At 36.1% G+C, this 24814-nt stretch overlaps 5 protein-coding genes across 7 annotated transcripts in view; 2 read left to right on the forward strand and 3 right to left on the reverse strand.

Annotated features, from left to right (window-relative positions):
- LOC126851572 (heparan sulfate glucosamine 3-O-sulfotransferase 5) overlaps nt 1-941 on the reverse strand; it is a 35491-nt gene extending 34550 nt beyond the window's left edge. The window contains exon 1 of the mRNA XM_050595674.1: nt 470-941. The gene's annotated coding sequence lies outside the window, so the exon portion shown is untranslated. The remainder of the gene's footprint in view (nt 1-469) is intronic.
- A 951-nt stretch (nt 942-1892) lies between these two features.
- On the forward strand, nt 1893-8413 carry LOC126851540 (probable protein phosphatase CG10417). The gene is made up of 6 exons (XM_050595625.1): nt 1893-2150; nt 2751-3027; nt 3190-3991; nt 4087-4204; nt 4358-4813; nt 5028-8413. The coding sequence occupies exons 1-6, from the start codon at nt 2040-2042 to the stop codon at nt 5268-5270; spliced, it is 2007 nt and encodes a 668-aa protein (XP_050451582.1). The 5' UTR covers nt 1893-2039; the 3' UTR covers nt 5271-8413.
- Nucleotides 8414-9874: 1461 nt separating this feature from the next.
- LOC126851580 (BTB/POZ domain-containing adapter for CUL3-mediated RhoA degradation protein 3) lies at nt 9875-12551 on the reverse strand. The gene is made up of 4 exons (XM_050595690.1): nt 12057-12551; nt 11509-11821; nt 11047-11245; nt 9875-10954 (listed from the first exon to the last, which is right to left on the reverse strand). The coding sequence occupies exons 1-4, from the start codon at nt 12265-12267 to the stop codon at nt 10763-10765; spliced, it is 915 nt and encodes a 304-aa protein (XP_050451647.1). The 5' UTR covers nt 12268-12551; the 3' UTR covers nt 9875-10762.
- Nucleotides 12552-12611: 60 nt separating this feature from the next.
- Nucleotides 12612-16387, forward strand: LOC126851585 (transmembrane protein 234 homolog). 3 transcript variants are annotated; one of them, XM_050595699.1, is made up of 4 exons: nt 12612-12882; nt 15591-15742; nt 15862-16021; nt 16106-16387. In XM_050595699.1, the coding sequence occupies exons 1-4, from the start codon at nt 12759-12761 to the stop codon at nt 16186-16188; spliced, it is 519 nt and encodes a 172-aa protein (XP_050451656.1). In that variant the 5' UTR covers nt 12612-12758; the 3' UTR covers nt 16189-16387. The 3 variants fall into 3 exon arrangements, 2 of the variants coding, with proteins under 2 accessions (XP_050451656.1, XP_050451657.1); XR_007687711.1 differs by lacking the exons at nt 15862-16021; nt 16106-16387 and adding exons at nt 13557-13711; nt 13796-14784 and having other exon boundaries at nt 12722-12882; nt 15591-15697; XM_050595700.1 differs by lacking the exon at nt 12612-12882 and adding an exon at nt 14819-15467.
- A 138-nt stretch (nt 16388-16525) lies between these two features.
- Nucleotides 16526-24814, reverse strand: part of LOC126851530 (uncharacterized) — a 110957-nt gene continuing 102668 nt past the window's right edge. The window contains exons 4-8 of the mRNA XM_050595604.1: nt 21944-22159; nt 19663-19823; nt 19044-19255; nt 18518-18793; nt 16526-18127 (exon numbers count right to left, since the gene is read on the reverse strand). Coding sequence (XP_050451561.1) covers nt 17940-18127; nt 18518-18793; nt 19044-19255; nt 19663-19823; nt 21944-22159 — 1053 coding nt within the window. The 3' untranslated portion in view covers nt 16526-17939. The remainder of the gene's footprint in view (nt 18128-18517; nt 18794-19043; nt 19256-19662; nt 19824-21943; nt 22160-24814) is intronic.

The following is a 24814-nucleotide window of genomic DNA, read 5'->3' on the forward strand; positions in this document are numbered from 1 at the left end:
ATATTTTATGCACGAATCGTACTGTGTGTGGTCGTCGCGCGTAACACGAGTTAAAAGAAAGATATAATTTCTACATAAAGAGAAAACTTTTGCTTTAGATACATGAAAAGTTTTCCAATTTAATTTCGATTAAACAATCATTCTATAATCGCCGCAAGGAGACTCGCAATAACAGAAATGCTATTCCACATCAATGTACATGACGGTTCATTTAACCAATCGAGAAACCGCGTGAAGATGTATAGATATCGATCATTCGGAGCAACTTCAGTCTAACTAATCAAACAAGCTCCAAATCCTCTTATCTGTAACACGTACGCGTGTTAAGCACCCCGAATTAGCAGCGTGCCGCTTTAACCAAATCGAACATCATCGCGATATATCGAACGTCAATAAAAGAGAAATATAGCTCTCTGTCTTCCTCCGCAAACGATCGCGCGACAGGCATAAATAAACATAAGTAACATACCTGGTCGGGCCGATCCAAGGTCAGGTCACTAGGCCGGGAACACACGGTGTTGGCTTATCTTCACCTCCGTTCGGAGCTGCGTATTGACAGGTACGACAGGTGCGATGTTACACACACGAACGACGTAAAAGCCGACGACGCGGTACAGCCGACTGCACCGACGATGAGACGCCGTTGAAAAGGGATGAGAGACGATGGCGCGGGGGTTGAAGCGAGGGGGTGTAGCGAGAGAGGCTCGCCCCCGTTACTGCGACGACGACGAGAACGATCGACTTTGACCGCCTGCTCCCGCGGCGAACGCTCGCCCGCGAGCGAGAAAACGACGGGATACGGGGGGAGAAGATAAACTACTACTCGCCTATTCTCGACGACGATCTCGCGCCCGCGTATCCGCTGCCGACGTCCGTCGACGACCGTCGCGGTGCGCCGAGCACTCGCGGGGAACACTCGCGGTCCGCAACCTAACCTCCCGAGCTTCGCCGAACTACTGGCGGGCTTGAGCGAGCGCCCGGCGCGCGCGTTCCGATTATCCCCTCCTCTTCTTTCTCCCACCATCCACGAAGGATGGTGGGGGATGCGCGACATCTCTCTGTACGACTCTGTACTCGCGCACGCCTTTCCCCATTTCTCACACCACTGGCGCGAAAAGCTGAACATTCAATGGCGATTCAAATCTTATGTTTCGATGATAAATTTGCATATTCCACGTCAATGACTTTCTAATAGCGAATTATAGCAAATATAATAATAGCAAATTAATGTAGTAAATAAGGATAATAATAAATATAATAATAGCAATTTTGTTTGATGCACAAGTACGTACAAATGTATTGTATACGAATAATTTATAATGGCATAAGCAAATAATTAAAAAAGTAAAATAATTAATACTCAGAACAATTATTATTGTTGTTCAATATGAATAATAATAATGACTCTTACTCTAATATTACCATAATTATCTTAATATTTAAAAGAATTTTTTTAAGAAATCTTTTAATATTAAAATTCGATATTAATTTAAATAAACATATACATACCGTTATCAAAAAAATATTTATTATTTTATTAAATGCCACATATTGTGTGATGATGGTATTAGTCGATAGTTTAATCTCTAATAAATACGCATTAAATGATAATTATAAAAAAAATACAATATCTTGTGTAAAGAAACATAAATAGAATCTATCTTGTATAAATAGATTTTTTTCGGATAAAAAAGCGACCGATAATGCGGTTTGCACTACGACACGCAAATGCGATGACCATGACTATTTTTCTATAGAGTGGAAAGCACGCATATCCGGTCGCATTCGCATTTCCGATCCACATGCGCACGTCGCTTTAAGTTTGGCGCGAAAGCGCGCGCCGTATCGTGTCGGCCCAGCTGGCGCCAGCGGCGTCCTGGAAAACAGAAAGCCAAACCGGGCATGAGAGGCTAGTTAACGACTGTTCGCCGCGCTCGTATCACGCACGCCAAAGGTTCTGTTTTCTGTCGTAATATTACGCGATATATTACGCGCGGACGCCGCGGGAGCGACACGACGGCCAGCCGGTATCTCGAAAGATGGGAGCTTATCTGTCAGAGCCGATTACGAAGAAGGAGTCGAGCGACGAAGCGGGAAAAAATGTTGCGTACGGCGCGAGCTCGATGCAGGGCTGGCGAATAAGTCAGGAGGTAAGCGGGAACGTCGTGCAGCGGCGGCAACGCGATCGCGACGCACGCGTGCGCGCGCGCGCGCACCGTTGCCGTTATCCGGTTTCGGCGAGTTTTGAGACCGTGCGTTCCACCTGGTTTCGCCGGGTCACCGGCGAAACCGGCAGCGACCGAGAATCTCGGGTATGATGCGACTAACGCCCGCCGATCACGCTCTCTTCTTTTCGCGCCAATAGACGAGATATCTTGATGAAAATGTGATCCAGGCGACGCTTTAATCGATATTGTATTTTTTTTTTTTATTATATAGACATGATTTTGTCAGCAAAATATTTCTTCGATATATATAATACGGAAATTATATCAATTATAATGATATCTATAATAAATGATAAAGTTGTTATATGATAATTCTATCTATATGCGTGATTGTTTTATCTTCCTTCTGATGGTAATCTTTACGGTCAAATTGAATAAATTGGCCACCTGAGAGAACAGAAATTTGATTCTACAATAGTAGACTTTATATCGATGTTTGAATTTATTTGCAATGTTAGAATTTCTATAATAGAAACTTTATCAAGATTATTGAAATTTTTAATTACAATTGTTTATTTGTAGGATGCGCACAATTGTTGCATAGATTTTGATGACAATTGTTCACTGTTTGCCGTATACGATGGTCATGGAGGACACGAGGTGGCGACGTATTGTGCACGTTATCTTCCTGACTTTATTAAAGAGACGGAAGCTTACAAAAAAGGGGATATCAGACAAGCTCTAATAGATGCTTTCTTGGGTTTTGATGCTACTCTTACAAAACCTGAGGTGGTCAAAATTCTTCATGAACTTGCAGAAGCGTCAACAACGGAGAAGAAAGAAGGTGATAATGAATCTGGTGCGTTTTTTTTCATCTTAAGGCTATGCATAATTACGGGATATACTTTTATCCAGATAATCTTGCTAATTGTGCACTTTACAAGTGTTAATTTATTTTTTTTACTTACATCTGTGAGTAAATCTTTAATAAGATTGTCTTCGTACATTACATTATATATAGATGAAGAAGAGAATGTTAGTAATCTGTGTATGGAGGCAACAATGCCATTGGAGCAAGTAATGGCAAAATATAAGTCAGAGATGTTGAATACTCATATAAAAAGCTTGAAAGGTGAGAAGTGCGGTAAGCGCGCATTTGCGAGTCCTTTCCTGCGAGGTCGAAGAGAACGAGAGAAAGCGACCTGTTCATCCCTTGGCGCGGGATGTTCATCGACGCCATCTCCACCATCGTCATCCTCGTCGTCTATGACTGCCTGGAATACCAACGAAACAGATGTTAGTAGTTCCAGTCAACCATGTGGATCAACTCTGTCTAGTACAGTGGAGCGAAAAGAATCCGAATGTCCAGGAAACGAAGCCGAACAAGTGCTGGATTCGACAACGAGCAACGGTAATGCTGCTCATGTGTCACCACCAGTGGGATCTACTGCGGATGTAGAACCTGCCAAATCTATGGATATGCCCGACAGTTCGGAGGACGTGAAAGAGAAAGTTTCGAGTCCTGGCAAGACGCCGCCATGTGCAGAGTCTAATGCAAACGAAGTGGAAGTTAATGGCGCGAAATTGAAAAGGGTCGGAGATGCGGACAGCAGTAAGGGCGGAGGGGACAATGTATCCAGCAGTTCCTGTACTCCTGTGGAAAATGGAGATGCAGGTCAACAAGAACGAATAACTAGCAGTGGTCGAAGAAGAGTTCAACCTGTGGATCTTTACCAAAGCTTACTGAAAAAGGACAGTGATGATTCCGAAGAAGACGAGGACGATGATGAAAATGATGAGACGTTCGATGGTATCCCTGAAAGGTATAGAACTATATTATTCAATAAATAAATATGTGATTTCAAAGTATTGTTTTCAAATTGCAAGATTATCTCTTTTTTCTTAAATCGCTTTGCAGTGATGAGGATGATACAGAAGATATTGACGAGGACGAAACCGATGATGATGAGGAAATCGAAGAAGAAGATATAGATGATTCTGACGAGGATCGTGATATTATGATAAACCTAGAAAAGGTACAATTAATATATATTGATTTTTTTTTTTTTTACGAGATTTGTTAAACTTGTTTTATTTATTATAGATAAAAGCAAAATTAAGAAAAGAGAAGGGTATATTGATTATGAAAATTTAGAGACATAAATAATGTTTTTTTTTTTTTTTTGTAGCCTGGTTCGGATAGTGGATGCACGGCGGTAGTAGCGATACTCAAAGGAAACGAGTTGTATGTAGCCAATGCTGGAGACTCTCGATGTGTTTTATGCAGAGACGGCCAGGCTGTCGAGCTTAGTTTGGATCATAAACCTGAGGACGCACCGGAAATGGAACGTATAGTAAAAGCAGGTGGAGAGGTGACGGGCGACGGCAGAGTGAACGGCGGTCTCAATCTTTCGAGAGCGCTTGGCGATCACGCGTATAAGCAAAATATGGTATTACCAGCTGAGGAACAAATGATTTCCGCTTTGCCGGACGTAAGGCATATTACGATTGAACCGGGAAGAGACGAGTTTATGGTGCTCGCGTGCGATGGTATATGGAACTTTATGACCAGTCAAAACGTTGTCCAGTTCGTCCGCACCCGTTTATCGCAAAATTACGAGAACATTTCAAAAATTTGCGAAGAGGTATGGAGAATTGCGTTACATTTCATATAAAACATTTTTTTATTTTATTTTATTTTTATTTTTTGCAAATTTTATTTGTCAATTTAATTTCTACTTAGATAATTAGAGTAAAGTATAAAATTTTTCAATTTTTGCGCGCGCATATATTTTTGTTCTTTAAAAAATTCAGAGTATTCTTTTTTTGTATAAGTAGAAAATCTAACGTGTGTTTCAGCTATTTGATCATTGCCTTGCACCGGATACTCTTGGTGACGGAACGGGTTGCGATAATATGACTGCTGTAATAGTTAAGTTTACATTACCGGCGACCGCAACTGTTAAAAGTAACACCGTTGCCGAGGCATGCGTTTCAAAGAAGCGATCGATCTCACCAACTATTGAGGAAAATAACGAGTGTATTGCGGAAGAGAACACAGTAAACTCTTGTAAACGCGCCAAGACCGAGGCAGCTATGTAAATCAAGAGTCACCATGTGTCATGAACTGATCTCCGGAAGCGGACAAATTATGTGAGTTATTGTAAAATTATGTAACACTTTGTATTACTATGTAAAGTTGAAACGGCGGGTTATGCAGTAATAAGCACATGAAATAGTGCAAGGTGTGTTAATGTGTTGATTGCTGCTGACAGACTGCTCCATTGGAGCATGTGGGAATGATATAGTGTCGTTTTTTTAGTGGACACATATGAGTCATTTTTGATTACGATAAAATAAATCACATATAAGTCATTTTTGATTACAATAAAATAAATCATTACACAGAGTATTTCAGTTTTTCTCTCAAGATCGTGTTTTGCGCATATATTTATTTAATATACTACTAATGTTGTCCGATAGACTCTGAGCTTTCTAAATATGAGAAAGCTTATATGCGCAAAGATTTAAAGGTTCTTTTTTTTATTGTTTACGAAACTTGTAAAAATTGGAATTTGAAAGTTGCTTTAAGATTTAAAAGGTAAAAAAGAATTGTACGATGTAATGCAATTCCATATCTTTTTTAAAATGTTCGGATGATATGATGCGCAGTAAACATTTTGACTGATCATAAATTATATTCCATATTCTGAGATCTGATCTTGCATTTTATAGTTGACAAGTAATTCAACACATACGGGCTAATATTTTTATTGTGTCGTGTATAGAAAATGCTCTAATAATAGAAAACATAATCTTGATAGAATTCACACCAAAATCTCGTTCATTTCTTCACACGCATTTACTGATAAAAGTATGAAAGATATAAATAATAATATATATTCTTAATTCGTAAAAAAATATGTAATACAATTACATTCTCTCTCTCTGGATGTCTTATAAGATTTGCTACAAATCTCTTGTAACTCATTATTATATAAATTGTAGTTGCTTTTAATATAATTTCAATCCTTTCATTTATTAACTGAATACATCTATTAATTGTTATTATTTCATATAAATGATGCAATGATACTGATGAAAATTTGTGGAAAGTAATTAGGTTCCATATAAGTTTTTCTCTTTTTCTTTTCTGACATATCTTAATACAATTCTTATTACTATATAATTCTATATCCTATTATATATAATCCATTACATTCTTACTTTCTTTGTGTCCAATAAGTATATAACATGAATTATAAAAGTATATAACACATGTATTATAAAGGTATTATTTTTCAAAATATATTCAATACTTTTTATTTTCAATGGAGAAATAAAAACACACACTTTAAATAAGTTTATTATACATTAAATTAATAAAAGAATTAAATTTATTTGTATCATTGCAATATTTATTTCAAACTGTAGTTTTCTTTGATTATTATAATATCCTATGTTTATAAATTAACAATATATTTGAGTTCAATAATCATCATTCACATTTGTGTTTGATAATCAGATACAAAAATTTTCCATATATCATCCCATCTGCTCCAACTGCACTTACAAAGTATATTCCTTAAGTTTTTAGGGATTAGACATACATAGTATAAATGTATATATTTATAAATGTAGACTATATAAAACTTCTATTTGTAAGTCAATACATTATCTCTTTATTTTTACGAAATAGAATTTATTTTTGAATCCTTGGGTATATAGTGGTTGAATGGATGGGTGTACGAATAGCCTTAAGATGTTTAAACTTAACTATTATATAATTAAGGCAATTGCGTATAACGCGTTACCAATTTGTGATCTTGTATTAATGATAATGTTAAAGAAATACAAAAAAGATGTACTCGCGTTAAACTACGTCAAGTGCTGTGTATTTTAGAACGATCTAAATTCGGAAATTCGCGTATGTCAAAAGTGTGTTTTTTGTAAATTTATACAGCATTGTATAGATGTATTGTAGAGCTTTCTGAAAATGGTAAAGGCGTTTGTATTATGCAAAGGATTGCAATTGCAGAAGTGGTAATTTGATAAACGCATTATAGTTGTGTAAAAAAAAATTATGATAAATTTAAAACAATTATCACAATATTTGTAGTACTTTGATAAATACAAAGTACCTGTAACATCATCATAACTACAAAATTCTTTCTGATAAAAGCGAAATGTTTGTAGTATTATAATAAGTGCAAAATACTTATAGTATTCTGACACAAAATAGAAGGCAGAACATATGTCTGGGAGCAAATGTATCTCTTGTATAGATATTGAAAATAATGGGGGATTCGATAATTTATTGAAAAGAAAATCAATACATTAACTTCAAAAATAATTAAATGAGAATTGTGAATTTTTGCTCTTAGATATATTTAAATATGCCTACATCACGCTCCTCCATCCAATATTTACCCAACATGAATACGAATAGATTGATGAAGCGCATGTTAAGCACGGACATAATGTCTTTGTAAAATTCCTCAGAAAATTGCAATTTTATTCGAATTAGAAGCTAAACTATCTGACATGCGCATTTGTCGCAACACTCGTCGCATGCTTTCAAATTTTATCGAAGCTTGCGTTACACGATTAATATACATTAATCATAAATAGACAATATTATTTAGACAAATTAAAAACCTATTGTCGCTCAGTATCTTTTTTTGTTTTTACGTACTAAGATTTTCACGTTTTATAGAGGTTCATGATTCGATCGCAGGAAGGAACATTTCTGTGTTTTCACTTTGTAGAAATTCATATAAAGTTACATTAAAATTCTAAGAGATGAATATAGAAGGTAGAAATGTTAAAATAATAAGTCGGCCCAGTGACATCTTTGCGATATCTGATATTTTCCACCAATATATATTCTTCTGTCGATGCTCATGTGTAATCGCGATTGTTAGTGTAGACAGTAGTTTTATCGAAGAAATATTATTTATAGTTAAATGCAGAAGCAATCACGATACTCTCATGTAAACACCGTTTGCAAGGTGATCAGTAGCGTATCGATATTAGACGTGCGGTACTTCTAGTGTCATCCAGAAAGAACTGATGTGCCTTTCCAATTCAGGGGTTGACAACCTCCGCAACATGTGTATGTACATTCGATTCCGTCTCAAGAAGAAAGGTTTGCACCCTAAATACTGTCTTTAACTGCAAACTCCATCATATATACACATTTATGTATAATAATACCTTGTTTCATAATACATGTCACACTCGAATCAATTTCTTATATATTTCCATTTTTTCTCCTTTCAAGTTTTTCATTTTTCCTCCTGCCTAAAAAAAAATTGATTATATTCAAAAGCATACAAATGATCCAGATATTTGCTCCAGCTTGCTTTTTGCGTGTAATAAAATTAATTTCTTTATTAAATGTGTTTGAGCAAGTAACAAAACAAATCTGACTTTGTACGAATTAGCTTTGTCATTTGTTTAAAATTCACTTTGTTCATTACCGCGAATGCATCATGTTCTATATTGAAATAAAAATATCTTTCTCATTTTTATTTATTTTGATTTTATAATTGTAATATTGTAATATATTTCGAATTTTTTTTAATTTTAAAGAATACATTTTATGATATATACTCTATTATTTGTTATATGTTTAATTTTTTACAATTGGTTATTTATAAAGTCGCGCAAAAGGAACAGGAAAACTTATAAATTATTTTATTCAACATAGATATATTCGATTCAATATATAACATATAGATTACAGAGATATGAATGAATTCTACAATGCAGGCATGTAACACGCGATACATGTGGTCCCTTTATTAATTTTGGGGGGAAATTACAGATCGTATTTTTAAAAAAATACGCAAAAAAAAAATATATATATATACATATATTTTTTCTTTTTGTATATTTTAATATATATTTATGCCAGTTATAGATCACACAGAGTCTGCAATTGTTTCTGTCCATTCCATCTTTACTCATTTAACACCTTCGGAAAATTGAGCAAACTTATCTCTTATTATTATTCTATCGCAAAAGGAAAAATTATGGTTTTTTCCTTCGTCATATCCATGATCGGTAAATATTTACTCACGTTGATTTCTGAAACGTTTTGGTTCCAAATGTCACTCGAGAGATTCATATAAGTGAAATTGGATATGTCAGAATGATCGGCTATAATCGCTATATCAATTATGATAGCAGTGAAATAATATATATTTGAAATGACAATAGAATGAAAAATTCAAAATAAGTTTGTTTATTTGAAATCAGATATATTGTATCACATACGTAAGATCCGGATAATTTTTGCAATCTAGTGCTGGAGAAGGGAAATATTCGAATACCTCCTTCATACAGAATGTCAATTCGAATGTCCTCGAGTACATGAGATTAAGTATGACGTGTTTCGTCACATAGACTATTATGATGTAAAAGTGATATGATAGTGTTGAATAACCGTTTGAAAAATATCAAAATTATCCGGATTTTACTATTTTTTAATATTTATTAAGCTGGAAATCTTCAAACATATGTAATTTAACATTTTTAAAAAAATATCTTTAATTCAATCGAAATAACAAAGAAGAATGTTTAAAACCATTTCTAAATGATATTAGATTTTGATTTATTACTTAATGGCAGTGTTTACTCCACATCACCCTTTAAGCAGTTTAATAAAATTCTGGATTTACAGAAAAAAGTAAATAACACAATATATTTTAATCATTTATTGAAATATCAAATTATGCAAATTTATAAGAAAATATATATAAACACAAGAGAGATTTACTGTAATGATAATGATGTAGGAAGAAGTAATAATAATAATTAATAATTATGACAATTAATCATAATAATGCAATAATGACGATGATAACACAATGATAATGATAATGAGAAATGAGAATAATAAAATAATAATACTTACACAACAGGTAACAACACAGTTCTAGTTTTCACAAAAATCTTTTCATAAATTTGATTAATCTAAATGACTGCTTAAAAGTTGTTATAGAGTATAAATTCATAAATAATTTTATCAGTCGCAGAATGGCAACTTGGACTTATTCCTGTTGTAGATTTAATATAACAATTTGGCACATGAATAGTAAATGCATAGGGCGTTTACATTTATATGATTTATAGAATGAAATTAATAAAAGATGCCATTCTCTCTTATTCGCACATTTATATACATTTATAAATACGCTTATATAGCAAGTATAGCAAAGACGAAAAAACTTAGACAAATTTGTCATTCCATTTTACGTTAATAACGGGGTCAATGAGTGTTTTCTTACAGATGTTTTCAACAATCAGAGCATATAATTGCTCAAAATTAAGGTTGTGATGTAAGAGAAATGTATCGAGATGATAGTCTGATCAAAGTTTAACTCTAGTTTTCCTCTAGTGTTCCACGCACAGGACGAAAAGGAAAAAGAAAAAAAGAGACTCAAACGATAGATGATAACCAAATATCATATAGCGTTTGTGCTCGGTATACTTCATATTTTATCTTATTTTATATTGATTCGTGTTTTGAAAGAACGAACGACGCTGAGAATTGCGGTATGCGGTGGACTGAGGAGAACAAGACTGGGTCAGTTGGTGTTTTGTTTGTTGGAACGAAGGCGAGCCAAGCCTGAACGCTCACCCTCCTCTTCGTCGGACGTGCAAGGTACCACACCACGCGAGGACGTCGCTTGCATCAATTCCTGATCTGGACCATTTCGATGCTCATATAACAAAATGTTCAATGTTTCTTCGTATATTCGAGCTTCCGGGAATTCAACCTGAAAATATAATTTGTTACACAATTCTGATATCATTGGACATTGAACATATCATTGAACATTGTATCATTGTATGCATTGCATGATGTTACCTTTGTGTGCTTCTTATCAGTTGTATAGACGATCGAATGGCAGCAGACTTCTGCCACTTTACGACCATGTCCATAAAATGTCCAACAGCAAATCTCACTTGAACCAATGACATCTTTGATGAATAACACTCTACCACTGAATCTAAGTGACATTTTGTCGAATAATTCTATGTTCTTTAATAGATTGTCATCTGATGTACTGTAAAAATTAGATTAATTTTCATTAATGGATTTATAATTGAAATAGTAATAAATACGTCATGAATAATGTATTTCACTTTCTTATCATTTTTTATGGATTTAGAGTATTATTAATCTACAAGTTGAACAAGAGATAATATTGCTTCTACACTACATCAGTCTATCATTATACTTTAATTTACATTTGTATGAGCTAAGGGAAATTAATAAAAATCAAAACATCATAATATTTCACTGTCAAGTGAAGGCATTTTATATTACCTCGTATAGGAATATTTATTGTTATGCCTATTAATGAGCAGCTTGACTACAGGCTTAGTAGTACTGCTTATGAGTAACTGTTCTTCTTTCTGAGAAGTAATGAGGGGGACTCTGCAGATGGGTTCTGCTTCACGCTCTTTCCGAAGAAGCGCTTGTTCACACGACTCAGCCAACTCACTGATACAATAGTACTTTGCTTCAGCTAATAACTCTGCCATTTCCTTTGTACTTTCCGGCAATGGAACTGAACCGTCCCGTAAAAAATTCAAAATTGTCCCGAAATGTTTGCCGCACCGATCGATCAATATCCAACCTATGACAGAGAGAAAAATGTCATGTCAATCGAAAGGTACAAATAAAATATTAAGTCCAGCATTTTTTTGGGAGAGGAATTCTTAGAGACTGAAATAGCTCATCATTTTGTTCTCAAGAATCAAGCGAAAAAATTGATATATATATATATATATTTTAGTCTGCTTTGCATAGGAGTTTATTATATTGAGTTAAAAACTTTCAAAACTATTGCAAGCCAAAGTAAGATACCTCACCTTCGGGGTCAGTGATCGCTTCCATGCGACCGCTAAACATAGCACGTAGCATAGTATCGTGCTTTTGCAAAGTGCCTAGTGTGGTATAATGGAGTGAGCCTCCGATGTTCAATTTGATATACTTCGAGGGATTAATTATCGACTTGTGCTCGCCCGACATAACGAACTTTTGACGACACAACCTGGCAGAGCCGAGGCCGAGTACTGACATTTGACGCGACGACGCGCGAGGAACCGTATATCGATTTTGTCGATATAATCACAGACGCTGCGTGTGTGTATATAACTGACAGATATCTAAGGAAACTTTCGCGATGAAATGACGTGACGATGCGCGGTTCACGAGTATGCTCGATATAGCATCGATAAACGATCGATAAGCTTTATATTCGCTGACATGGAAAAAGCGAAAAAGACGCGGATCTCAACGTATCCGCACGTCGCTCCATTTTCTCAATCATTACTGCTCATTATCGTGAAGCTATCGCTATTATGAACTGACCAGAATTATAACGGCGAATGCGACAGCAGCTCTCGATCATAGTATATAAAACTGTCAAGAGTGTCACGAGGTATGTAAGTAGATGCTTCTCGTCAAATGCTCGAAATAATGGCGGTTGACCAATCAGAATCCTCTATCCATTCCGGAATGAAGAACATCGCGTGATTTTATTATTGCTAGACTGTCCTAGACGCGAGAAAATGGCGGACCCATTGACCAAGTACGGTATTTACATCGATGAATTTAGCAAACTACTCATTTTAGAACCAGAAGCGGCCAATCAGTCCAACAAATTGAAGGACGAATGTCAAAATTTTGTATCCAGTAAGTCATGTTGTCACGCGCTATTGACAGACAAGCTATGTCAACAAAGGCACTCTAGCTCTCTTGTCACTCTCACCTGATCGTCTCTACTGACAGCACGGATCTTCTCACTATCCACTGTCACTGTGTGCCTGCATTCGCTATTTATTCGATGAACATCTGCGAGAAAGACGCACCGTCCGCACACTCGAGTAACAATTAATGTCGTTTGTGTTAATGTCGATTGCATTAACGAATACCAATCTTATCTCGTCGATTGGAACGCTTAATCGTTCGTGACTGAGGATGCGTTCGGGGAGCACGCTTTTAGCGCTACGAGCGTGTTCCATCCTTGTTCAACTTTCAATAAATAACAAAGATAGAGCGACGCTTTTAGCGCGTAAGCGTACTTCCCGAACGCAGCCTGAATAGATCCCATTGATCATCGTGGCGCGAAACATAATTAAAAAAATTTTTTTTATTTATGCAAAAAATTATATATAAATCAATGTATAACTTTATTGCGTAACATTATATAATATATAAATTAAACGAGTTAACTCTGATATTAGGATCGAGCAATTTTTAAAACTGCACATAAAAACGTAAAAATTCTTTATTTTATCGCTCGACAATCTTGTCATAAATTTTGTTTCAAAAAAATATTTATCGATGTCGTGACTGAAAATTTTCAGTGATTACCGAATTTGAGAAAAATACCGATGACTTTATCAAAATATTGGACGATTTGGGGAAGGAAGTAGAAAAAGAGAAAATGAAAACAATCGGTGCACGAAATGTCTTACGTTCCACTGCGAAACAAAGAGAAGCCCAGAAACAGCAGATGCAGGTTTGGGAATAATTACAAGGTTTTCGATAATAATACATCATATTATTCGTTTTCGATCGATTCTAATTAATTTTTTTATTATAGGCTTTAAATTTGGAAAAATCCATGAAACTGGAACGACTACGAGTACAATACGAGTCTTTAAAAAAGATAGAATTAGAACAATTAGAAACCATCGAACATTTGTCAGTGAATTAATATCGTTGCATTAGTATTAAAACTATTAATTTTTGTTTAATAAATTTACATTGTTTTTTTTTTTTATTGAATAATTTTTGCTCTTGCTAATAACGTAATGATTTTAGAAAATATCGACACATTTAGTTTTTTTAGAATTTTAAAACTGATGTTATATATAGTCTGATTTACACCCTATTTTAATATGTATTAAATACTATAGTGGCCGATCACAGTCATTCCACAGTCATTCTTTAAAGGAATATTAAAATATATCGGTATAAACTATATATCTTTGACGAAAAAATTTGTGTTAATTATTCATGGGATAAATCTTTAGATAAATCTTTAGGTTCGACATCAAATTGCTGTTTGTGAAAAATAGATAGTGATAAATGTATCCGTCAATCATTTTATTGGACAATGCAATGTTAATGGTCGCATTTAGCGAATTCAACATAACTAGGATTATTTTGCCATTAACTTTTGGCGGCCATATTCTTTATTAAAATTCACTGCATATATGTGTGGTTTGATCATTTCTAATTATTTACTAAATTATTTCGAGTGTTATTTGCATATTTATTTCGCCGCTCTTTTCGATCATTTTAATACTTTGAAATTGGCAATCTTGGTCATTGCTAGATTTCGAACCGTCGTGACGTCACAAAAAAAATTTTGCGCGCGGAAAGTTACTGCAAACGTTTCTCGTCCAGCGTCCGACATTTATCACGAGTTTAATATCACGGAACATTGTTGTTACTATAATTTTGATATCATTTGATTATTCATGGTTTCTACACGTTCAAAATCGTCTTGACATATTTCACGTTACTTTCTCGTCGAAGCACATCTAAAATACACGTATACGTATATACATACATCATCATAGTCAGGTGTGTATATTATTTTGTTTTGCCATTAACTTTTGACGATCATATTTTTTGTTAAAATTTTTGCTGCATATATGTGTAATCCAACCATTTTTAACATTTTCTAAAATATTTTGACTATTATTTGTATATTTATTCCACGTACCGCTCTCTTCGATTATTTTAATATTTCGAGATTGGCAATATTGCTATTCGATGAATCTCGAATTTGAATTTCGAATCAGTCAGAATCAGTTTTGCAACGCGTCGCCGGTAGTATTTTTACCGCTCTGTATTTATGTGGTATTTATCGCGATTATTATTAGATATATTGTGTTAAAAAATCTCGTATGCGATAAATTATTTCCGTAAAATGTCGGCCGTTTTTCGTAATATACTAAACATAGTGTATAAAAGTTTTTATGTATAAATATCGTGATTTTTTCGTCGTGATAATGGTTCAATTCTTCGCGTCGATCGTTTGAAATTTATTCTTCAATCACAATATTATTATTATTGCGATTTCAATCTCGATCTCGAGATATTTTTTTTCTAACCTATCTTAATAGCTACGATTTATAGTGACGTGTTTTAATAGAATTTGTATCCTGAATTTAAACCAATTCTTGCAATATTTGCATCACGTTTGTGATATTTTATATTTTGTTATATATGTTATATATAGACGAGAATGGCAGTTACTGTAGGTGAGATTCCGAATTTTTAATAAACTTTTTTCACACTTATTTGTTTTTTCACAAATTAATACAAGCAAAATAAAACAATAGAAATGGAAAGATATTAATGGATATGTATCTTGTTTATTACAGATTCTATCTTATATTTATGTCTCGTGGCGATTCTTTGGGGAGTAACTAATCCATTTATAAAGAAAGGTGCGCAAGGTCTGGAGAATGTCAAAGCCACCTCCTTTTATCAGCAATTTATCAAGGAAATCATGTTTCTTGTTACCAATTTAAAGGTACACATATTGTCACATTTTTGTTTCTAATATTTTACCAAATTATATTATAAAAACTAATGTTTATAATGTGTATATGTTTATAATGTTTATAATTGTGATTTTATTGTTTTACACAGTATCTTCTGCCATTCATCCTTAACCAGTTCGGCTCGGTGCTGTATTTTCTTACTCTGCAAAGTACCGATATATCTCTGGCTGTGCCAGTTTCAAATTCCCTTACCTTTATGTTCACCGCAATTACAGGCTGGTTTTTGGGCGAGGAAAAGGTACACAAAAGTGAGTATATATGAAATTATTTTGATGTTTCTACACGAGGAAATGTAACGAATTATTTACTTTATGATTTGCTTTGCTTTTCAGATACCTATTTAGGAATGATATTTATCCTATGCGGAACAGCATTGTGCTGTTGGGATAAATTGAATAAAACTGTGAAATTGTGACTTGCACATTTAGGACAACAATCATGCATCATTATCCTTTCTGTTCCTGTCCATTCATATCCTGTCAATTATTCCTGTATAATGTGAGTACCACAATATGATTAACATATGATCCATTCCAACAAATGATACAAAGTGATATCACACTTAATTTCACAAATATCATGGAATATATATTTGATATTAATATATTTTATTATTAATGTGATATTATATGCTAGTTTATTCTATTTTGTGTATTAATCATGTTACAAAATATAACTCGTTCTTAGTTTTTGCGGATTTCTATGTGTTTAACGCATCTTATGCTTACAAAAAAAAAAAAAAATAACATCTATATTAATATATAATAGATTTTATTGGTAATTACGTACAATATTGTTAATATATATATTCATGATATTTACATGCAAATCGTTTAATGATCCGTATGTACACATACACATGTAAGTAGCACCAGGTAGGAATGAAATAATTGCTATGGTGCAAGATGACTATTTATGTCGCCATATATAATTAATTTATCTTTTTGTCCACACGCAAAAGCGTATCACAGTACAACAGATAACATTTAGCGCTGCGTGTTTTATTCCTTTATATATTGTTATTGGAAATGAAAAAGTATCTTTCAAATATGACAAATTTGCAAACAATATAATTGTATTATAATATATAACTGTAATCTGTGATCCATGTATAGCGACAAGAGTTTATGTAGAAACGTGATAGGTTCTAGTAAAAGTTGGTTAAAAATTACGCTTATTAACACAGATTTATATACAATAAGCATGCAGAGACAAGATTGATCTATGCACAGAAAGATGATTATTGTCGTACATATAACTGTCCGTGTTTTATATTTTCTCGATTGTCGCGATAAAATATGAAAAATATTTTCTCTTGAATTTTATCTAGTTATTATATTATAGAAATGTAAAAAAATGATGATGGCACTCTGATTCACGGTAGAATGAAATGACGCGTTAATTTCTCATGATATGCGCAACACATAATTATATGAAAATATGAAATGAGAAAAGTACTTTTTCTTGAGTTTCGAAGAAGACTCGAAAATTAATACGCAATGAAATGTTAATTCACAATATGTGAATGTGTCTTAAAAATGCATTCTCATCTTGTGTAACAAATTTAATTCGTTAAATTTGACAGAGAGAAGGCTATTAAAATAATGTAGCATTTGATATATTGAGAAAATTCTCATTTTAGAATACACAATTCGTATTTAAACTTATACTTCAATTATACTTCAAGAACTTACATATTCAATCATATTTCTTTTGCAATCTTCTTTGTTACAAGAAGCGTTATATTTATTTAATGCGCAAAGTATAACAATATTAATTTGACGAGCAACTTAGGTTCGAAGCTTCCTCAAGTATATCTATTTGTATTTGGATAAGTATTTATTTTGTTACGTGTAAGAGTTCGTGTCTTGGGCGACACAGAAATTCTATAAATTCGCGAATTCGATTAACATGCTAATAGCAATTAATTTGCACGTTGTTATCGCAAAATTATGCGCTACTCGGTTAAAGAATTAGAAACTCGCGCGATCGCAATCGATGCTCGTGTAAGTTAAAAAGTATATATAAGAGCGGTATATATTATATCAATAAGTCGCGTCGTTATTAATCAGCGCGCGTCGGATATATCGACGCTTATTAATCGCCTACGAGATTACGAGAATTACGTTTACTCGAGAGACTAGCATTGATCAATGGCCGTCCAATTTAGGCGCGTGATTTCTTGCTCTTCAGCTTAAACCATCCTGCGCTCTTGTTCGGATCGCGTGGTACGGACGTAGACCTGCTCAATTCCGGCTTGGAGCTTCGCGATTTTGTGGCCAGCGATTCCGTGGAGACGGTTCTATCCACTTTCTGCTTGTCCTTCGATTTCAATGTACTGCGGTTGATCGTACCTGCAATTGAGATTGTTTATTTTCTGTGATCATCATTTTTAATAGATTGTAAAATAGCATTTGAAAAATTTGCAAAAAAATCTACATTTAATTTTTTTTAATTTAATATAATCTAATTAATTGAATTTATTATAAAAAATATTTTTCTTTCGCTTCTATTAAAACAGTCTTATTATTTATTTGTTGAAATTTACTACTCATTTCTTTGCAAATCTTTATTAATAAAAATTAAATATAAAAAAAAGAAATACATTGCCACACTATAGATTTTCTATCAACAATAGAGATATTTATTTTCTTTAAGCATAAGAGATTTATCTCTACATTTAATTTAATGATAGAAACATTTATTCATTTCGTTTGAGAATAGAATCATATTTATATATTTACTCGTCTTGGAAAGATTGTCCTTGCTGCGCCGAGCTTCCTTTCCTCGACGACTGAGGGTCTCGCGGCTCCGTTGCCTGCGTCTCATAGTCGCAATCGGTTTCGCGTGCTGTTGCTGATCATAGTTGATCTCGAATGGTTCCCTGTAATGTCGCGGCTTCCACGGTGCAAGGACGCTCACGCTCCTCGACACCGTTCTCGTGTGCGATTGCAACGGTCGATTTAATTCCTCGCGACTCGCCGCCCGGCGTCGCTCGTTCGGGCCCGGTATTTCGCCGACTGGAATGCAGATATATCGGGAGTCGAATCGCAATTACAGAGTGCGGTTACGCTTGACGACATTTTCCGTACTTTCACTGTCGAACGTTATTCAACTCGTTAGTTAAATAACTTTGAACAGCCAACCGAAGAGAGGAAAAGAAAAGTGACAATTTTTCATGTTTTCTATGACGCAAGTGCAACGACTATTGCACACTTTCGAACCCTCAATGAATAATCTTCGGCGGAAAAATATAAATAAAGATTGTACCTGTAGCAGCATGAAGATACACGACAGATCTTTGCGATCTCTGAGAGTTTTGACTTTGCTGGCTGCTGTCGCCGGTTGTGCTCTCGCCCGAAGACAACGCGCTTTCAGCGAGTCTTGGAGGTTTCTTCGGTGCTGATATGATACCCAAATTATGGCGGTTCGAATTTGTGACATCACGCCTTGAGCAGGCGTGCTCGTTAATACGTTTGTTTCTGAAATATATTATTATTATAATACAAAAATTATATTTTCAATTAGCAAGTGTATGTGTACATTATATTTTCTTCTTCGTAAGAAATATTTTGTAAAAATATTCTACAAAATATTCTCTACACAAATTAACAATTATCTCAGAGGAATTTCAATAATCAGAGACTAAAAAATAATAATAAACGAATTAATAAAGTAATCAAAAAATAAATAGCAAAATAGACAATTGGAAACATGTTTCTTTATAATAATAATGCCTATGATATCAATCACATATACACAATAACAAATATAATAATAGTAATAAACTTAATCAGTTGGAAAACAAATATTGAAATCACTTTCGTGCAAAATATTTCATCGGGCGCATATAAAGCCGTACATGCGCGGTTCGTATTATAGCATTTACCTGCGGTCTCTGTTGGACGAGACGGACTCCTGATCCGTATCGCCGAAGAAGCGGAGATTCTTTTGCACGGAAACTCGTTCAGGCGCGGAGGAAGCTTCCTCATCCTCGGTGCCGGTCGTCAAGATCTCGCTCTCGGGTATTCTCGGCTTTTTATCCACTGGCTGCAAAGTTATCGACGCTTCATTATTCATGATCTCGACCAAATATAGCCGCGCGCGCAGATTATTTCTGCCGTATAACAATTACGCCCGCTTATTCCAAATATCGATTTATCGAACGTTGTAATTTCGCGAACGGAAGACGGACTTTTGCGAGAGCGCGATAGATTGAAACGTATCGCCGTAATGATATATTATTCCGCGGTAATATATAATTTTCATAGCGCTAAGCACATACTTGGCTTCAGTTTCCCGACTTTTAAGGACGGTTTTGCCAATCTCGACTAACTTTGATTTCTATAGTTTAACTAATTTTTCAGAGAAAATCAATCTTCAAAAACTTATATATATATATATATATATATATATATATATATATATATATATATAAGAAAAGTTTAAAAGTTGGAAATAAAAAAAATCTTTGTATTTTTAGACCATGTTATTTTTAAGTCTTTTAATCTTTAAGTCACAAATATTTTTTACAACCTTTTTGTAATAAAATTGAACAAAATACCATCTGAATCGACTTTCAATGGAGAAAATATTCATAAGAAAATTTATTATGCCTACTGTGAAATAATCTTATTATCCTTTCTATAGGATAATAAGATTAAGAATAAGGATTAAGGACGCTTCGAGTTACTAACGTGTCTTCGGAGAAAATAGAATACGACGCGAGATGGATAACGTAAGCCCGACTCTCCTCTTTGTCAATTGTTCGAGACGAGTCAGATAACTGGGCCTCTTCATTGACGGTCGTGAATTTTTCGGACTCCGAACCCCCTTCTTCGCGTCTCCCGATCGACCGGCAGAAAATCGCGCGTACAAAGCCGTATTCTTCCCGCGGTTCGCAAAAATCGCGGCCTCCCCCCCCGTGGGTTGCATCGCACGGCGCCTTCCATGAGTCATGATTCTCCCCGGGCCGACTCATCCGATAGATCATCGTCCACGGCGAGAGATTCATACGCACGCAATCATCTCGAACGAGCGCGAGTATTCCAGCGCGGCTTTACAGTTGCGAGCGAGCATCTTTCCTCCTCTCCTCTCCTCTCCTCTCATCTCCTCTGCTCCGGCTGAGAGATCGCAGGAGAGAATCGGGACCTGACAGAGATTATTCCCGCGCGGGCGGGCGCGCGGACGATGGTCGGGCTTATAGGGCTAGGCAAGCAACCTCCTCTGATCGGCACTTAATCTCGCGATTAAATTAAACCACAGAGCGCGGAGTTAGTTAAGCATTTAATCAAACCGGTAATTGGAGGTTGCGCTGCCCTAATGGCTCCTCCGCGCAGCGACCCGCGCTCTCTGACTGATGAATGCGTACCGGCCTGGGTGCGCGCGAGATAACCACGGGCACGATCCCGCAGGAGAGAGAGAGAGAGAGAGAGAGAGAGAGACACACACAGAGTCCCCTCGTTATCGGATAATACCTACGAAAAAGATCCTAGGCTCGGAGGATGATTTGCCGCGTTTCCGATCGTCGGCATTTTTTTTTTTTTCCGGTGATGTCAATACCGGATACGAAAATTCTTTTCGCCCACTTGGATTCGCCAATTTCGGAGAAAGATATTTATTCATTTCTCGAATCGGTTTTGATTATTCCGTTCAAACTTGGCACATTCGGAATGACGTCAGTCGACAGAAATATTTCGTATCTTGTTATTAATGAGCTATAATACTAAGCTCTCGATAAGGCGATTCTCGGTGAAATTGTCGCTTATCTAGACTTGGCTTATTGCATTAAATTTTCGTAATCGTTTACTTTTACCTTAATTGAATAATAAATCGCAAATATTGAATATTTTTTAAATCTTAATCTAATCGTGGAGTTGATTTTCGCAATTTTTCAATCCATAAATTCAATATGCAAATCTGATTTATTTTTTTTTTGTAAATTTTGAGAAAATTAAATATATTATTCAACTTTTTAAGATTGAATTTTTTTCGAAAGTTTTTCGAAAAAAGTAGATTAAACTGTTGTTGCACGAAAAAAATTAATCGCCAATCGATTAATGACATTTCCACGAATAAATTTCTCAGTAACTTTGGATCAATTTTTGTAATATAAATTTTTAGAAACAGATAAAAAATTTATAGAAGCGAGAAAAGCGCGCGATGTTTACCGTAGCGTTGGACTTATTTTTCCTCGAGAGGGACTTGAACCAGCCTTTGCTCTCCGCTTCTTGGGCCTGGTTGTCCCTGGTCAGGGTATTGCTGGATTTGCAAAAGGACTCGTCCTCTCTGGTGAGAGTCCCGGTAGACCTCGAGAGTCTGGTCGGTCTGGGAGGGCTCGGGCTGCCGCTGGGTGTCGATAAGCGTCTGCGTTGACTGTAGTCCTCCTGCCGAAACAGAAAAATCGCACGTTACATTCTGCGCCTTCCGAACTATGTATATTATCTCTGTACAACGCCATTACATTCTATGCAACCTCGCTGTCGCCATCCGGACCTTTCCGAGCATGATTTATTTCGCGGATCCCGATAGCTCGCTCCCTTCCAACCGTTATCCAATCCAGCGGAAATTTATAGCCCGGACAAAGTGGACACGGGAAACGTATTAGGCTCTTAATTGGCGTCATCTTAAACGGCGTATACGCGATCATCTCGTATCGTTCTCTTTCTGTAATGTCTTTCCGTACAATCGGGTGTGCAATATTCTACCGACCCGATCTTCGATCGGACAATAAAAACACGAATTCCATTCACAATATTCGACATTAAGACTTTTAATTTTCGAGAAAATTATTTTAATAATTACATTAGATTTCAACTAACAGCAATAACAGCAATATGTTAAATCAACGCATAAATGTGTTAAATATTTAACACAAAAATTATAACCGGCATATTTTTTAACTAAAAAAAAGAAAACGCAAATTTTCCAAAAGTGCAATTGACATAAGTTTGGGCATTGTAATCAGAATCTATGCAGTATCCGGGAGAATCTTGAAAAATTTCTACGCGATTAGGAGCCTTGCGGGCCCCAGGTATCCCCAGGAAAAAACTCGCCCCCTCGAAGTGAAGGATGTGAGCAGGCAGGCAGGCAGGCAGGCAGGCAGACGCGTGTCCGTTTCATTCCCCGACGACGTCCACGTCGTCGTTATTATTATCATCGCGTTTTGCATCATCACCATCATCAGCGCTGCCACCTCCGTCATTTACTCTCGCTCGCGTATGCATAATGCGCGCTGGCGTGCTACGGCTCCAGGCGCTTATCACGACTCTCCCTGTTTATTCATCGGTATCCTCACCAAAGACCGCGCCGACGATCGTAATCGCCGCCGTCGAAGGCCGCCGAAGCCGTCGCCCGAACACGTAACGCGCTCGGGGAACTGCATACAGGAAGTATATCGCCGCCTATCGGAATGTTATCTCTCTCGTGGATCCATTGACGCAATCGACGCGCGATTACGCGTTACTCTTCAATGAAATCAGGATGTTGCGAAGATATCGATGCACGATATTCCAAGTATACGGATAAGTTTATAACGAGCGTTTATAATCTGACATATCTTGAGTTTACTTCCATTAATTCTTATCGATTGGAAATATAATTTTATCTGAACTTTTTTTTATTCGAATAAACATGATGCGTCATGGATGACCAGTTGATGTACTTATAAATAACATTTAAATTTTTACAAGAATCCCATATCTTTTTAATTAATTATCACATCAGGAACGCAGATGAGGGCTTAATCGACATAAATGAAAGCTATAAAGATAAACATATGTTTGGGAAGAAGCTGAATCTTATTGTGCCGTTTGAAAGAAAATTCTGACGATCTCTATTGTATATAAGTATAATAGTATTATATTCTCTCGCACAATCTCTGACATCGTTCAAATGGCAAATCGTAGTTATTGTGAATTTTCTGACGAGGTAGTAGATTAGAGTGTATGAAAAGGACGCTGATTCCGTACCAGTGCATCGATTCTTATGCCTCTTTCTCTCTATCGACTTACCGTGCGTGCTCGCCGGATCTTTCAATACGCAATATAATAACATATCACGCGTATACATACGTGCATCGCGTACCCACCGCGAAATAAGCTCTTAAATGGCTCACAATGAATAGCCCATATCGCGGAATCATCTGCATAGTACAAGCAAGGCGCGCTTCCCCGGTATTCTCCATATATATATACGAGCAACAATATCCCGCGTATGTGCTTTCCATAACGAGTCGACGACGACGACAATGACGACGAGGACCGCGATGACGACGAGGACGAAGAAGAGGTCGAGTGATGCTGCGAACGAAGAAAAAGCTGTGGTCCCCGGCGATGGAGGAGGGAAGGGGAAAGGAAGAAGAAGAGGATGAGGAGGAGGAGGAGGCCCTAAGGGTATTGTGACCCACGCACCGCCCTGCTAACTCTTACACCGTCCGTGGCCTTCCTCCTCGCCCTCTTCTCTTTCGTTTTCTTCTTCCTCAGTTTCTCTCTCCCTCTTCGCATCCTTCGTCCGGGGAATGCGTAAGGCTACTCCCTTCCTCCTCTCTCTCTTTTGTGACTCGGCGTGGGCCGTCGAGATTGGGCTAGGTCGCTTACGTTACCCAAGCGCGGACGATGCATCGTGCGTGTGTGCATCTCTCCCCCTTCCCCGACACATAACTCTGCAACATTAAACCGCCCGCCGTAGGTCACCGGTAGATTACGCATAAATTCCGAGGGATGCGATTTACGACCTTAACTGGCATCTCACCCCCTCTCCCCTCCCCTCTTTCCCTTTCCGAGTCGACCAACTCCTTTTCAGATTTTCTCCTGCCGTCTGCGCGCGGTAGGCAGAGAAAATCGGTCAGCAGCGAATTGTGTTTCTTCTCTATCTTCTCATTCTTTTATATAATATATAATATGATTTTTCTATTCGATTGGAACAAATAAATCCCATCATTTTCTCTGTCTTGCATTTGATCTCGTATCGTCGATCGAAAGATGTCACAATTGTTAGGAATATTAATTAATCAATTAACAAGTGTCCCAAATATTGGATTT

This window comes from Cataglyphis hispanica, chromosome 8, assembly GCF_021464435.1.
Source record: "Cataglyphis hispanica isolate Lineage 1 chromosome 8, ULB_Chis1_1.0, whole genome shotgun sequence".
Taxonomy (NCBI): domain Eukaryota; kingdom Metazoa; phylum Arthropoda; class Insecta; order Hymenoptera; family Formicidae; genus Cataglyphis; species Cataglyphis hispanica.